General features: G+C 38.3%; 2 protein-coding genes and 1 long non-coding RNA gene across 6 annotated transcripts in view; 1 reads left to right on the forward strand and 2 right to left on the reverse strand.

Annotated features, from left to right (window-relative positions):
- LOC123859393 (uncharacterized) overlaps positions 1-17,462 on the forward strand; it is a 70,501-nt gene that overhangs the window by 46,908 nt on the left and 6,131 nt on the right. The window contains exon 5 of one of the 2 annotated variants that reach the window (XR_006794452.2): positions 14,664-14,837. The exons of the other annotated variant lie outside the window; for it this stretch is intronic. This is a non-coding gene — a long non-coding RNA (uncharacterized LOC123859393). The remainder of the gene's footprint in view (positions 1-14,663; positions 14,838-17,462) is intronic. 2 annotated transcript variants of the gene reach the window in all.
- Positions 1-17,462, reverse strand: part of RPAP2 (RNA polymerase II associated protein 2) — an 89,446-nt gene that overhangs the window by 15,466 nt on the left and 56,518 nt on the right. The window lies entirely within an intron of this gene.
- On the reverse strand, positions 5,003-14,686 carry LOC123859392 (mitochondrial sheath formation-associated protein-like). Its single transcript, XM_045897193.3, has one exon. The coding sequence runs from the start codon at positions 14,392-14,394 to the stop codon at positions 14,236-14,238; it is 159 nt and encodes a 52-aa protein (XP_045753149.1). The 5' UTR covers positions 14,395-14,686; the 3' UTR covers positions 5,003-14,235.

Consider the following 17,462-nt stretch of genomic DNA (forward strand, 5'->3'; position numbering starts at 1 on the left):
AGTTAAAAATAGAACTATCCTACAATCCAGTAATTGCACTACTGGATATTTACCCAAAGATTACAAAAATACTAATTTGAAGGGATACATGCATCCCTATGTTTATTGCAGTATTTACAATAGCCAAGATATGGAAGCAACCCAAGTGTCCATCTATAGATGAATGGATAAAGAAAATGTGGTACACACACACAGTGAAATATTATTCAGCCCTAAGAATGAAATCTTGCCATTTACATCAGCATGGATGGATCTAGATAGTTTAATACCAAGCAAAATAAGCCAGTCAGAGAAAGACAAATACCGTATGATTACACTCATATGTAGTATTTAATAAAGAAAACAAATGAACAAAGGGGGGGAAAAAAGACAACCCCCAAAAAACCAGAATCTTAACTATAGAGAACAAAGAGAGGGTTACCAGAGGGGACATGGGTGAAATAGGTGAGGGGGGTTAAGAGTACACTTACTGTGATGAGCACTGAGTAATATATGGAATTGTTGAATTGCTATTATTATATGCCTGAAACTAATATAACAATGTATATTAACTACACTGAATTATAATTTTTTAAAAAGTAGTAAAATCAATTATATCTAAAAAATTATAGGACTCAGAAAATAAAAGGATGTAAAATATAGCATATACATAAAACATGAATAGGAAAAATGTAGTGCTTTCAGAATGAGTTTGAACTTAAGCAACCATAAAGTTAATATAGACTGTAATACAATTAGGATGTTATATATGAAGCTCATGATAACCACAAACCAAAATCCTTTAACAGATACACAAAAAAATTAAAGGAATCCAAGCCTAAAACTAAAGAAAGCCATCAATCACAAGGGAAGAGAGCAAAAGAAGAAATGGACAGAGAAGAACTATAAAAACCACCAGAAAACAATTAACAAAATGGCAATAAGTCCATACCTATCAATGGTTACTTTAAATGTATATGTTCTAATGCTCCAATCAAAAGACATAGGGTGACTGATTGGGTTAAAAAAAAAAACAAACCCATCTATTATGCTGCGTACAGGAAACTCACCTCTGATTGAAAGACACAAACAGACTGGAAGTAAAGGGATGGAAAAACATATGACCATGCAAATGAAAGTGCAAAAAAAAAAGCCGAGGTAACAATACTTATACAAAAGAGAGTTTAAGACAAAGACCGTAATAGAAGACCAAGAAGGACATTACACAGTGATAAAGGGATCAATCCAACAAGAGGATATAACAATTGTAAATATCTATGCACCCAACACAGGAACACCTAAATAAATAAAGCAAATATTAACAGACATAAAGGGAGAAAATAACAGTAATACAACAATAGTAGAGGATTTTAACATCGTACTTACATCAATGGATAGATCATCCAGACAAAAGATCAATAAGGAAACAGTGGCTTGGAATAATACATTAGATCAGATGGACTTAAGAGATATGCCCAGAACATTTCATTCCAAAGCAGCAGAATACACATTCTTTCCAAGTGCACATAGAACATTCTCCAGATCACATGTTAAGCCATAAAATGAATCTCAGTAAGTTTAATTAAAGAGTGAAATTATATCAAGCAGCTTTTCCAACCACAATCATATGAAACCAGGACTCAAATACAAGAAAAAAAGTCTGGAAAGAACATAAACATATGGAGGCTAAACAACAGGTTCCTAAACAAGTAGGGTCAACCAAGAAATCAAAGAGGAAATTAAAAAATACATGGAGATAAATAGAAATGAAAATACAATGGCCCAAAATCTCTGGGATGCAACAAAAGCAGTTCTAAGAGGGAAGTTTACAGTGATACAGGTCTACCAAGACCCAAGAAAAATCTCAGGTAAAAAATCAAACCTTATACCTAAAAGCACTAGAAAAAGAAGACTAAACAAGGCCCAAAATTAGTAGAAGGAAGGAAACAATAAGATCAGAGCAGGATTAAATGAAATGGAGACTAAAAAAAAAAAAAAAAGGAAAAAAAAATCAATGGAGAAACTAAGACTGCATCTTTGAAAAGATAAGTAATATTGATAATCCTCTAGCCAGATTCATCAAAAGAAAAAAAGAGGACTCAAATAAGTAAAATTAGAAATGAATGAGAAGTAAAAGCAGACAACACAGAAATACAAAGGATTGTAAGAAGCTACTATGAAAAATTATATGCCAATAAATTAGACAACTTAGAAGAAATGGATAAATTTCTAGAAATATACAATCTTCCAAAAAAGTGAATCAGGAAGAAATACAAAATGTGAACATACTAATTATTAGTAACAAAACTAAATAGGGTAATCAGAAATCTCCCAATAACAAAAGTCCAAGACTAGATAAGCTTCACAGGTGAATTCTACAAACATTTAAATAAGAGTTAATAAGTACTCTTTCCAAATGATTCCAAAAAAAACAGGAGGAAGGAAAACTTCCAAATTCATTCTATGAAGGCAGCATTATCCTGATATCAAAACTAGACAAAGACACTATATACAAAGAAATCTATAGGCCAGTATGTCTGATGAACATGGATGCAAAAATCTAAAAGGCAATCTACTGAATGGGAGAAGATATTTGCAAAGGATATATCTGATAAAGGGTTAATATCCAAAATATATGAAGAACTTAATACAATTCAACACCAAAACAAAAGGACAATCTGATTTACAAATGGGCAGAGGACCTAAAGACAAATATTTACGAAGAAGACCTACACATGGCCAACAGGAAGATGAAAAGATGCTCAACATCACTAATCAAGGAAATACAAATCTAAACTACGAAAAGATACCACCTTACACCTGTCAGATTGGCTAGAATCAAAAATACAACAATAGCAAGCATTGGCAAGAATGTGGAGAAAAAGGAACCCTCATGAACTGTTTGGTGGGAATGTAAATTGGTTACAGCCACTGGCGAAAACAGTATGGAGGTCATTAAAAAATAAAAAATAGAAATCCCACATAATTCAGTAATTCCGCTACTGGGTATTTACCCAAAGAAAACAAAACAGTATTTCAAAAAGAGATATGTACCCCTATGTTTACTGCACCATTATTTACAATAGCCAAGATAAGATATGGAAGCAACCCAAGTGTCCACTGACGGATAATGAAGATGGGTATGCATGTGCATACACACACACACCATGGATTATTACTCAGCCATAAAAAAGAATGAGATCTTGACATTTTCAACAACATGGATGGATCTAGAGGACATTATGCTAAGTGGAAAAAGAGAAAAACAAGTACCATGTGATTTCACTTATATGTGGAATTGAAAGAAAAAAACAAAACAGGGGTGCTTGGGTGGCTCAGTTGGTTAAGCATCTGCCTTCGGGCGTCCTGCTCTGTGGGGAGCCTGCTTCTCCACCCTCTCGCTCCCCCTGCTTGTGCTCTCTCTGTGTCAAACCAATCAATCAATCTTTAAAAATACAGAGAACAAACTGATGGTTGCCAGAGAGGAGAGGGGTGAGGGGAAGTGGGATACAGGAGGTAAAAGTCACAGGAATAAAAGGTACAACATAGGGAATATAGTCCATGGTATTATAATAGCGTAGTGTGGTAACAAATGGTAGCTACAACTGTGGTGAGGATAGCATAATGTATAGAGCTGTTGAATCACTATGTTGTACAACTGAAACTAAGTTAACATTGTATGTCAACTAAACTTCAATAAAAACAAATACAAAGAAAAGATTTATATGATCTAAGAAAACAGACTCAATCCTTTTTTGTTTTGTTTTTAAAGATTTTATTTATTTATTTGACAGAGAGAGACACAGCGAGAGAGGGAACACAAGCAGGGGGAGTGGGAGAGGGAGAAGCAGGCTTCCCGCTGAGTAGGGAGCCTGATGCGGGGCTCGATCCCAGGACCCGGGATCATGACCTGAGCCGAAGGCAGATGCTTAATGACTGAGCCACCCAGGCACCCCTCAATCCTTTCTTAATGTAATAATCTGGTCCCTTTACACAAGACTGCAAATAACTAACTCCATGATCTTGAAGGAGGGGGGATTCTACACCTCTGTGTACAGCATGTTGCAATGGATAACAAACTTTTAATTGTAGCCATTGTTCCTCCTACATAAACTAAATGTCTCTTGCAGAATTTTATTTTCTCCTTCATGGAACTTTTTGAGGGGCAGCTCTTATAAGTTATTTCTTCATATTCTTGAAAACAGTTCTCAATTAATTTAAGTTCTTTTAATCTTTCCTCATAAATGCCATCTGACTCCTCCTTATTCAGATTAGTATTCTTCCCTAAACCCCCTTCTAGGTTCTCCTTTTAACTACTGCCCCAGAATATACACATTGTCCAAATTCATTACTTCAAAACAACAACATACTTCCCACCTCACAGAAAGATACCACAAAATAAAATCTTTCATGTCTATGTTATTTTTGATGTACTATCTCAGGATCTTATCAAACACCCCCCCTTTTTTTTTTGTTTAACTGACTCCCCAGGCTCCTCCTTTCCTCTTAACTCCTTATCTGTGCACTATTAATCATGATATGCTAATCACTTATCTCTTTAATTTTTTCATTAAGGAACTCCCATCCTATTACATACTGAAAGGGACTCAAGCCTGTATTCTGTTCCTGAAACTTATAATAGTGAATATTAAAGAAAGCCACAATAAACAATAAATAAAGCCCCCAAAACTACATCTACTTAAATAACAGTAATACACTCCAGTTGGTATTTATGTGTTTTAGGTAGGAAATACCTTTAAAATAAGTAACAGAAAATGTGATTGGCCGTGAGTAAAAACAAAAGATTTTTTATGTTTCAGTTATTTCTTTCAAGTGCTTTTAAGTAAGAATAAAAACCTCTAGAGGTGACACTAAAAGTATGGCTTACCACAAAGAGTCTGCGTGCTGGAGAATATAATTAGAAAAAAACGACATAATACCTTGCAACGTGTAAATCACAAACAAGAAAGGAAACTTCTTCTTAAAAGTACACCGATTCAGATCTCTCTTTTGAAAAGGCAGGCAGCCTTATGTAACTAGTTCCTTACCATATGGTAAATGGTATGACAACAAAAGCAAAAAAGTCAAGTGCATGCCGCATCTTATTGGTAAGACCATTATTTAGCTGACCGCTCCACATACGCTACAGCTCAAAAGGAGAGAATGTAAGTCAGGTTAGGACCAGCACCTTCCATTTGTTATCACTGAGCTATCAAACATCTGGTTAACAGGAATTATGCACAGCAGTGAGAGGACTTTCAAAGTCTGACAACTGAAACGAGAGAGATTTCTAATTAAAAATTGGCATTTAAAAAAAAACCCATATTATGTCCAAGGATTTAGAGCTGCACAAACGTTTGTGTCTGAGAAGTCACCTATAATTGGGTGAGTGCCTGGTTTGTGTCCTATCAACTGTGAAAGCTATATAAAGAGTTAAAGCTGTGATTTAGTGAGCAAGAAGAGCTAAACAATCGAGGGAACTCTGTTATCCATGTCCTGTAGTGCGATCAAAGTCGGTCATGAACCTGGATTTTTACAAGGCCTTCCCCATTGTGGTCCCTACTGCCTCGCTCATTGCACTCATTCCTCCTGGAGAATACATAATGCAGCTCCTGGACACTGGAAATCACAGCACAGTCCAGATTACCCTTCCCTGAATCATCTGGGTAATCTGTGTAAAGATCATGTAGGCACTTGCCTGAAATGATATAGCACAGACATCCTTCAACCTTGCCCTCAAAACTAGAAGAAAAGCAACAATTTCTAGAGTTTCCTGAGTCTTTATTGTTGATTTCCAAGCTCACAGAATCACAAACAGTGGGCTATTGTAAAATGACACTGAACGACACTCCTCAAAGTCAACACAGCCTCAAGAGAAGAGCGAGCTGTGAGAACGTCTATGTGAATAAATGTCATCAGAAAGCATGCTTCTCTTTGGTTTGGGGTTGGAGGAAGGGACAGGAAGTGAAAAGCCACATACTTTTCTGTACCTATCAGATTTGAGAAATGACTGGGTTCACACAGAGTTCTGTTGCAGTAGGGAAACCTGTTCTGCTGATTACCGTGCATAAAGGTGATGAACATGCAAGGCTGCTAAAAGATAATGCTGGGCTTTAAAGAAATTTTTAAACACTCACTCTCTGATCCTTCAGAAGTTAGTGCTGGGAAGGAGAAGGTAAGCAGCATGCACAGGCACTAGGCTTGTCACTTTACCAGTTAGAACAGAACAGATACTACAATACCTGACACTTGGGGGGCTTCGAATAAACAAAAAACAAAAGTCCTCTAGGACAGATGAGGCATCTTTACCAATAATGGCCAGGGGAAGTGCAGACTCGAAAAGTGGAGGTTTAGCTGCATAGTCTTATTTTATAAGGCTATTCCACCACTTTGTTTCCTCAAGTGGGATTTAGTCTCAACCTATCCAGCAAGTGTCCTTTTGACAGGTGACTGTATCTCAGGCTTTGGACTGGGTAAGGGATTTATCCAGGGTCACAAAGGCTAAGAACAGTGCTAAAAGCGGACACCTTTATCACAAAGGCATCTTGCTTACCGATCAAGTCTTGTTACTCCTTTCTTCCTGCGGTAACAATTGTCACTTCACCCATACTTTATCTTCTAAAAAATGAGTTGGGATCTTCCCTTCAAATGCTAAATGATAAAGGATTAAACCAGAACACCTCTGTCTGTACATACACACACTCAAAACTGAAACAAAAGAGAGCTGTGACCAGTTTGTAACACGTTGGGTCAAAATGTCATCTATTTTCAGAAATTTGAGGGCTCACACAAACCCAAGACATTTTGCAAAATGTTATCTCTCAGATTTAAAAAAATTTACTAGTATAAACTTTGACAAGGAATTTTATCGGTCTACTTCAGGGCTCCTTAGCATGTTAGTAATTAGGATTTCATGTTTAACGTAACTCTTTTTTCACCTTGCTTGTTTCTTACTGGGGAGAATGAAGAATATTCAACTCTGTCAGTGATTCTCTAAAAACATTTGTGTCATCTGTGGCCCCTGACTTCCTCCCTGAAGTGACAAAACACACTTGGGCACAGGGAAAGAACCAAAAAAGCCACCCTGAGGAACAGCTTTTCTTTTTCCATCCATCAACACGGACTGGCTCATGTGCAGAGATAACCACCTTGTGGCACTTTCCTCAACTGCTGTTGATGTTGTTTTTATGTAGAGAGTAAACATGGTTTTACAACTGACAAGGAATTCAGATACTTTAATAGGGGTAGTGGGTGGCTTTCTAAATGGGAGTAAATGAATTTGTTTCCCTTGAAGAAATGCCAGTTCTTTTTCCCAGTTGTTCCCTTTGTGGCAGGATCTCAACCTCTGAGTCAAATATATGAAACTTCAGTGATTTCCAAATTTATAAAAAGATTTTTTTTCCCCCTTTATGAGACTTAGTTGGTCTTTAACCTTTCTGTGAAGTTGCAGCAAGTGTGAACTCCAAGGTGAGGCTTTGTGACTGATGTGACTTTCTTAAGGTCACACAGTCAGTAAGAGATGAGCAAATAACCCAGAAGTACTCCCACTAGTCCACACTTTTAACCACTATACCACACAAGCTCACATATCTGATTAATTTTAAGAACTGAGTATACCTTATGATTTCAAAGGCCCACTTGTATATGTTCTTCAAATTTCTGAAATCTATCATTACAAAATAAAATGTGCTAATGAAAACTGACAAGTCTATTGTTTCTAATTCATCTTTTCTGACAGCCAAAAAGCACCTTCCAACACCATTAACTAAAGAAGACTTTAGAAGAAAGCTAAGAACTGCCTTAAAGCAAGCAAATCCTAGCAGACACAGACAAATCAACTGATTTAGCATAGCTCTGGTACACTAATAACTGCCCCAGAATTAAAGACAGTGGTTCTGAATTCTGTCTCTACAAATTACAATCACTTGTGGAACTTAAAAACTACATATGTCCAGGCCCCACCCCCAGACCAATGAATTGAAATCTCTGAATCAGGTATTGGTATTTTTAAAAAACTTCCTATGTGATTCCAATGAACAATGAGTGTTGAGAACCACTGTAAATTCCTCAACTGAATACATTTGAGTAGTTCTGACTATGTGTTATACTTGTTACCTACACAGTTCGAAGAAACCAAATAGCAAAGGAAATGAAATCTTTGCACAAACAGCTATGTAACAAAGCTGAAGGTAATAGAGTCCCAAAGAATGGTCTCATCTAGGGGCGCTTGGGTGGCTCAGTCGTTAAGCGTCTGCCTTCGGCTCAGGTCATGATCCCAGAAGCCTGCTTCTCCCTCTCCCACTGCTGTGTTCCCTCTCTCTCTGTCAAATAAGTAAAATCTTTGGGGGAAAAAAAAGAATGGTCTCATCTACAGAAATTTATTCAAGGAAGTCATTATTTCTACCTCTGAGAGGTTAAGTAATACTTCTAAGGTGGCAGCAACATTTGAACTGGGCTTTGAAGACTAGGACAGATAGATATGAAAAGGCAATTGGCATTTTAAACACAGTTCAGAGTGCTAACAAAGATGTCTGTGGGGGAAACAGTGGACACAATGTAAGAAAACAAGAGAGTAAGTTGGAGAGGCAGGTTGGACCACTTTAAGAGAACCTTCAATTTCAAGCAAAATTACATAGTAGAAGTGGGGCATCACTAGGTTTCTGAATAAAGGCCTGCCCTAATCAGGATTAAGCTTTAGTGAGATTTTTGTTAAAGCTGGAGGAAGGATGGACTAAGTTGAAGGAAGAGACACTTGGCTAGGAGACCTGTTTGAGAAGGCTCTAATTGCAGCAGTCTAGGCAAGTAATGAAAGCCTGATGTAAGTTAGCAGCACTGGGAAAGGAGACAGACCCCTGGGTAAGAGAAGTCACAAAGGCAGGACTTAGCATTGACTAGATAGGGGGGATAAGGACAAGAGAAGCACCAACGACAAGTCGGCTTTCAACTCTGGATAATTAGGAAGACGGAAATGTCACCAAAAGAAATAGGGGACTTTCCAAAGATGAACTCAACTCAGATTTGAGACTTTGAACTGCCTGAGGAATATCCAAATGGAGATGCCCAACAAAAAATACAGTTTTGTCTGCAACCTAAGAGAAATGTCGGAGCTGAAGGTACACTTTGGGAAGAGGCACACAAGAAATGTTTGATTGGAATGACTAATATCCTTCCTAAGATAACTCCATTATCCTTTACCAATTATATTTGTGCTGATTTCTTGAATTACTCTTTTACCGGCACTCGTCTGAATCTCCTGCCTCCTTGTCTTAGCTTCCCTAGTCACGACAGCTACAAGCTGGCATCGGTGCCACGAGCTGCTTTCTGCACAGCCACAAGCAGGATGGCTACAAATCCCTGCGGGGAGGGCAGTGGGAGGAAGGAGACTGCTACCGCTACAAATCCACGATCTCTGGCCTCTTCTGGCCAATATTCTCTGGCCTTGGCACAGAGCCTTTTCCAGATCCTCCTAATGACTACTCTGTTACCAGTATTTTCACTCTCTACCCGACCAAGTTCATGTCCTACTTCATGAAAAATGAAGTTGTCAGGCATGATTTAAAATCTCTCCCTTCTACTTACAAATTTACCTATAGCCACATTATTCCTCACTTATTTGCTTCCAGTCTCAGACGATGTAGTTGTTTTCCCCTGTTCATGCTATTCCATCTGCCTGTGACCATGGTCCCATTTCTTTGTGCCTCCCCCGGGACCCTGTTCCATGGTATATATCGCCCCTCCATCTCATTCTCAATTTCAGATTATTTTTCTTTACTGGCTCCTTCTCCACACCCTATTAACATGCTTAAGTGTCTTTTCAAAACAAATTGTTCAATCTCTCTCCTACCCTTATGATTAAGTTTCTCAACAGAGAAATCTACATTTGCTGACTCTACTTCCTCATCTTAATCTCAGATATAAGAGTTTATATATTCCTTCCAATTACATAAGAAGTTCTTTTTTTTCCAAATGTGCATTTTTTTTCCCTTGAGGAAAGAATACATATCTTTACTCCTTTTATTTATTTATTTATTAAGATTTTTTAAAAAATGTCAGAGAGAGAGAGAGAGAGAGCACAAGCAGGGGGAGTGGCAGAGGCAGCAGGCTCCCTGCTCAGCAGGGAGCCCAATGCGGGACTTGATCCCAGGACCCCAAGATCATGACCTGAGCCGAAGGCAGATGCTTAACCGACTGAGCCACCCAGGCATTCCTTTACTTCTATATACATACATACATATATTTTTTATTTATTTTAAAGATTTTATTTATTTATTTGATAGAGAGAGACACAGCCAGAGAGGGAACACAAGCAGGGGGAATTGAAGAGAGAGAAGCAGGCTTCTCGCGGAGCAAGGAGCCCGATGCGGGGCTCGATCCCAGGACCCTGGGATCATGACCTGAGCTGAAGGCAGACATTTAATCTACTGAGCCACCCAGATGCCCCTACGTCTACTTTTAATGTACAGTTGACCCCTGAACAACATGGGTTTGAACTACATGGGTCTACTTATACACGGAGTTTTTTTTTTTAAATATATAGTACAGTACTATAAATGTATTTTCTCTTCCTAATGATTTTCTTGATAATTTACTTTATTGTAGTAATACAGTATATATAATACGTATAACAAAGTATGTGTTGATCATCTGTTTATGTTATTGGTGAGGCTTCCAGTCAACAACAGGCTATTAGTAAAGTTTAGGGGGAGTCAAAAGTTACATGTGGATTTTTGACTGGGGGGGGGAGGTCAGTGCCCCAGCCCCCACTACATTCAAGGATCAACTGCATAACCATATATCTTAATGTATAACCTTAGCTGCAGAGAATTAGTGGCATTTAATTTTATAGTTTTAGGAATTGGGAACATGTGAAAAGTGTGTAAATCTGTTTTCAGATGAGCAACATTTTTCTCTGCAATGAAACCATAAGAATACTAGTTATAACCTGGTGACTGCTTTATTCTTACAAAACATTTTTGCAGTGCAGCTGATTTGCCACTCACTGTAATTAAAAACCTCCATATGACGAACAACATCATGACGGGGCGGGGGGGGGTTGAAAAACTCAATGGAAAGAAAAATCTGTAAATAAATGGAACTCTGAAATAGTACAGGCAATTCAGTTACTATAACATGATTTCATTTCCACAGTAATTGCAGGTGTTCACCAAGCAGTTTGTTGTAGTTTCTCAAGTATTTTTGCTCCAGTGGAATTTTCAGTATTAAACCTTGTGTATATTTTGATATGCCTCGTCTTTTAAGACAAGAGTATACCTTTTCTAGCTGTACTAAAATGACAGAAAGCCAACTCTCAAACTCCTCATTCAAAATGCATAGTGGAACAACACAAACAGCAATAATAGAACATCAAGCCTCATTTTACCCTTTGGCCTTAAAATCTTCTCTAAAGCTTTGTAAAAAATATTTAGACAAGGAGTAAAATGGAAGCATTTGAATTTTGCCTCCAAGAAGTGACTTTATAGTTAACTAGAACTATCAGAATGAGAAAAGTCAGCGGCAGGAAGAATATTAAAAAGGTGTTAAGCCTCTATAATAAACAATCTAAACGGAAGTGTTTAAAGACAACAGAGGAAAAACACACTAGGTGATTAGGATCTTGAATTTAACAAACTCGATACACATGGGAATAATCATTTCTTCTTAAAACTTTCATTCAACTTTGCAAGACTAGTTAATAAAATACATTCATAAAACTAGTTAAAGGAAGCGTTTGCCTCTAGAGTAAAATTTTCCATTAGGATCCATTAATATTTGATAAATGCTTCCAATTCAACAAATACCAACATGTAAAACATTCAAAGAATTCTCCAGAATTCTGTCTGTGATGTACCAGATAAATAAAAGATTTAGTACAATACCATACATACTTGGTAATTAACTGCTCTTTAACCAATTCTTCTATTTTATCAGTCCACAGAAGATAAAAGATAAAGTCCATGGAAGGTAAGAGAAAAGCAGTATTTGGAATCAAGTTTTTCAATCAAAGAAACATTTAAAAAATTTAAATATTCACTAATTTTATAATTATAGGAGTTAAAAAAAACAATGTCACATTTACATCTAGCTCTAACTGTTTTTCATTAATTTCATTAAAGATTTTTTAACAATCTATTTGCAAAAAAGCAATGCTAGATTTGGTTAAAAGTAGCGATTCCTTTTAGGCTAAATAGTCATACCCTTATCAGACCATAACCACCCTGGAAAATATGAATCATTACAGAGACACAGGGTTACTGTCCTTCCTTTCACTCATTATAGTAAGTAACGATTTTTGTTTTTTCCTGTGCAAAGCCATTTTACCAGTGCTACCAATTCTATGTTTAAGTCCATAACATCAACAACGATTTATTTAAGTCGTTCCTATCCATTCATTCATTGGATTTATTCTATAAATACTGAGTACTAAGTGCCAGATTGAATGTTTGGCACTAGGGAGACAAAAGTAATCTAAACAATACCCTTGGCTGAAGGAGATTATGTTTTGGTAAGGAAACAGTTTCAAATTCACCTCACTTATGGTAGACATCTTTCCTGGTTTAGTACTGCTTATGTATTGTCCAAACACAATTTCTAGAACAATGGGAAGTCTCTTATTTTCATGTAGAAACGTGTGTGTGTGTGTGTGTGTGTGTGTGAAGTACATGCATATGGCCCTAGGAATGATTTGTGGGTCATGAAAGATGAGAAGGCAGGGAAGGTAAAATTCATGAATATGAAAAAAAGTTAGTCACCAGAATTAAACATAATGGCTGTATATAGGTCAAGCTTAGAAATGCTGCCTTACACTTAATTCTCCTAGGACCTGCAGTGGAGCAGGGTAAGACTCAATCAGAGCAAGTAATAAATCAATAATACTAACATGGACTTTTGGAAGGAGAAATATACAAGGTTTGGTTCATTCACTTTTGAAATTAAGAAGGCAAAATGTTAGCAAATAATACATTTAAGGCAAGGAGAGAGAAACATGTGAAGGAAACTGTGGGAGAGGTGGGTGAAAGGGGTTTGAGAAGAAAAATTAATAGGCAAATTTTCCTTTGATAACATTCCCAGTTTCTTCATGGACCTCATCCTGCCAGTTACCCAGTATCTTTAGTACTCCCCAAAGTGCTCTACCTAACATTTCCTTGCTCCTTGCCACCAACAAGCCCAAGCCTCCACTATCTTGAGAAGTCTTCTGAAGATTTACCATGTCATATAGGGTTATAATCGCTTCCCTCTCCTCTTCTGCCAACCAAATTGGAAAGAGTGGTCAACATGTCTACGTCTAGTATCTTCACAACTGTCTACTGTAGTTGTCCTTGCAATCTGGTCTCCATACTTATCATCCTAAAAAAACTGCTTTCTTGAAGGTCACCTACAACCACCTAATTGCCAAAGCCACAGCTTTTTTCAGTCCTTGTCCTTTTTCTTTTTTAAAGGATTTTATTTATGCATTTGAGACACAGAGATACAGAGAGAGAGAGAGACAGAGCATGAACAGGGAGAGAGGCAGAAGGAGAGGGAGAAGCAGGCTCCCCGCTGAGCCAGGAGCCCGATGTGGGGCTCGATCCCAGCACCCTGAGGACCTGAGCCGAAGGCAGACGCTTAACCATCTGAGCCACCCAGGCGCCCCCTCGTCCTTCTTCAATAGAGGATAAATACCAGGTTCTCAGAAAGGTAGTTACCACTTCTTTTTTTAACCTCATAACTGCTTTGGATTCCTTGGCAGTGTTCTGGTTGGATACATACCTTTCTGAAGTACACTGTGCCAAGGAAAGTGCACACATTTTGAAGTTACACAGTCTGAGTCTGAGTCCTGGTGTGATTTTGGACAAAGTACTTGTCTTCCCAGTCTGTTTCTTCCTCTGGGAAGTGGGACACCACTACTGACCTTACTGGATTGTGAAGATCAAATTAAATAATGCATGTAAAGAATCTAGCAAGGTGTTGCACATAGTTGATGTTCAAAAATGTCCACTTTCCCCCTCTTTCTGCTTTCTCTGTAGTGCTCAGGCATCCTTGGCATGGATGCAGCTGTTTCACAGGTTCTATCTCATCTTGACTTGGCATTTAACACCCTCTACCTCTGCCCTCTCACCATTTCAGTGCTGATTCCAAAGTCTAGGTCTCTCATTATCCTTACCATTTAAAAAAAAAATTATTTATTTTTGTAATCTGATCCTGCTTTACCAGGATCATCTTTGCTTATTTCCACCAGGGTCCTTACTGGGGGATACTTATATCCCTTCCACATGGTTCTCATAGTTGCGGTTCTTCATCCAAAGCCTGGGTCCTCAGTTGTGCCTTGCTCTCCTCAGGCCACTTCCCTTTCCACTTCAGAGTTGGAGGAGTGAACTCCAGAAATGTGCCCATGTAACATGCAAATGCAACAAAAAGCATCCAGCCAAGCATGATCATGATAACAAGTAAAACAATGTCCAAGACACAAAAACATGGTAAAAGATTATTCACCAAGATCTTGGCAAAGGAGTGTGCTCATGAAACCCCTCATTGGTAGAGGTCTTGCAAGTCAGTTCTAGTCCTTGGCTCCAAAGGATCTATAACGCCCTCCTTTACTGTTTCTCCTCAGGTCCTTCCTATTCCTCTCCTTACAGATGTCCCCAGGTTTCCTTCCAGCAAGCTGGATCGTGGCCCTTTGGCACTAATGCCTTCCCAATTGCACGCAGGGTCCATGTTGGGGTGCTGGTCTGACTCTGAGCACTGGACGTGGGAAGACTCCTTACCAGTCTTTAGCTCCAATTCCACATTTTCAACTACCTACTGGGGAACCACCCACGTGGATAATCTGCCTGCACCTTTCCTACTCCCGAACAGGAATAGCCTCGGAGCTTGTAGAGCAGGTATGAAACCAAATGCACCACCTCTTAAAATTAGTTCCTCCTATCCATTTCCCTAGAGGCACTAGTATTTTCCCAGTCACCTGTCTTAATACAGGCATACTGTGGAGATACTGTGGGTTTGGTCCAGACCATTACAGTAAAATGAGTATCATAATAAAACCGACTGAATTTTTTGATTTCCTAGTACAGATAAAAGTTATGTATACACTATACTGTAGTCTATTACGTACAACAGCACTATGTCTAAAAGAAGTATACACTTTAATTAAAAAATAATTTCAAAATGCTATCACCTGAGCTTTCAGTGAGTCATGATCACTGATCACAGGTCACCATAATATAATAATAAAGTTCAAAATATTGCAAAAATTACCAAAATGTGACAAAGAGACACAAAGTGAGCAAATGCTGTCGGAAAATAGTGCTGACAGACTTGCTCAATGCAGGGTTGCCACAAACTTTAAATCTGTAAAAAAATGCAAGCTGCGAAGCATAACATAAAGCATAATCAAATGAAGTGTGCCTGTATTTTGAAATCATTTATTATTCTCTGTCCCCCCAACACACACACATTGCTAAACCTTGTAGATTCTGGAGTTGTAATGTCTCTTATCATCTGTCTCTCCCATTTAATTTTCTTTGTCATCATTTTAGTTCACTGCCTCAGTACTCTTTGGTTAACTACACTATCACTACTAGAGTCTTTGAGAAATCAATTTCATAAATGGTGTGGGCAAGAATAAGAATGCAAGAGATTACTGAAAAGCAGTAGGATCACTGACAGCAGACTAGGTCTTTAAGAAGTTTGCTAATGGATGGATAGTCTGAGGGGGTCAGTGAAGTTAAGGACAAAGGATAGGTGTTTTTTCTGTTTTGTTTTTTAAACTTCAAAGATGAATAAGCAGTTGTAGGCAGGAGGGAAGGAGTACGAAAGGATAGTATGCTAATTAATCTCATTCATACATTAATTCACTCATTCACTTCCAGATATTATAAATCTATAATTAGGCACAATGCTAAGTGCTGAGTATATAATGGTGAATAAAATCAGACAAAGAACCAGTCCTTACAATCTTCAAGTTGAAAGACAGAGGCAGACATTAATCAAATAATCATACAATTACATATAAAACTGAAAACAAGACAAGTGTAGGAAAGATAAGTGCATGGTGTTATTAAAGTCTATTTGTAAAGATATCTGCTCTAGGGCGCCTGGGTGGCTCAGACGGTTAAGCGTCTGCCTTTGGCTCAGGTCATGATCTCAGGGTCCTGGGATCGAGCCCCGCATCGGGCTCCCTGCTCCTTGGGAGCCTGCTTCTCCCTCTGCCTCTCTCTCTCTCTCTCTGTCTCTCATGAATAAATAAATAAAATCTTAAAAAAAAAAAAAAAGATATCTGCTCTAGTCAGGCAAGTCAAGAAAAATTTCTTGAGGAAGTTTCCTCAGGTTCTAAAAGTTATGAAGGGGAATTAACCAAAGGAAGAGGGGAGGGAAGAATATTCTGGACAGAGGGAACAACCAGCGTCCTATGGTGAGGCTGTGATGAGAAGGGCTGAAAGAAGGTTAATGTTCTGCGAAAGAGAACAAGGTAGGGTGGTGTGAGAGAAGGCTGGATAAGAAGGGGCTGTACTACGCAGGGCCATGTAGGCCACAGTAAGAGGTTTTTTCTTTAAGAGCAGTTGGAAGCTTTTGAAGGACTGGAAGGACTGGTGGAAGACAGGATCAGATCTGACTCCAGATTTCTGCAAGACTAATCTTCCTAAAGTGCAGGTTTCATGACCGTACTCTGCTCAAAACTTAAATGACTTTCACTGTCCACTGAAGTAAGTTTATCTGCCATGAAAGGATCTATCTCTAAGATAGACCCAACTTTTCAACCACTCTTTACAGTTATTTTGTACTCTTCATCAAATCCCTTCTTTTTGCTTTTTTATCCATGTTATAGGTACCTCCTACCATGCCCTCATCCTTTCTTTTTTTTTTTTTTAAGATTTTATTTATTTGAGTGAGTGACTGAGAGAGAGAGAACGCGCTCAGGTCAGGGAAAGGGACAGAGAGAGAGAGAGGGAGAAGCAGGCTCCCTGCTCAGACATGGGGCTCGATCCCAGGACCCGGGATCATGACCTGAGCTGAAGGGAGACTCTTAAGTCGACTGAGCCACCCAGGCGCCTCAGAATGCCCTCATCCTTTCACTTCTATTTCTTGAAACCCTTTCTATCCTTTGGGCCAATCACAAACCCCACTTCTGTGAAACCCTCTTTTTTTTTTTTTTAAATCTTTCTGGTTGAGATATTTTGCTTCTTTGAAATTCCCAATAGCCTGTGCTTTTTTTGCCATTTGATATATTTAACTTTTTACTGTAGTTACCTGTGCACACATTCATCTCCCCCTTTCCTCAACATCCAGCAGGCTGTAAAGTCTTTGAGTGCAGAGGCTTTGTTTAATCTTTGTATCCCCCACAGTGCCTAAAATATAGTCTTACCAGTAGCAGCTGCTCAATACACCTTTGTTGTCTATTTTTAAATTCAGACTTCTAAGTATTTGGAACCTTTTCAGTTATTGTGTAGATGCCAGCCTCTACACTGATTTATAGTTATGATGCTACAATGAAGTGTGGCTCTCATTTC

Source organism: Mirounga angustirostris, unplaced genomic scaffold (genome assembly GCF_029215605.1).
Source record: "Mirounga angustirostris isolate CCGP_5_RB_7025 unplaced genomic scaffold, mMirAng1.0.hap1 SCAF_4, whole genome shotgun sequence".
Taxonomy (NCBI): Eukaryota; Metazoa; Chordata; class Mammalia; order Carnivora; family Phocidae; genus Mirounga; species Mirounga angustirostris.

Bases quoted from the DNA above. Each gene is read 5' to 3' on its own strand.
- LOC123859392 (XM_045897193.3), bottom strand. From the start codon at position 14,394: ATGATCATGCTTGGCTGGATGCTTTTTGTTGCATTTGCATGTTACATG.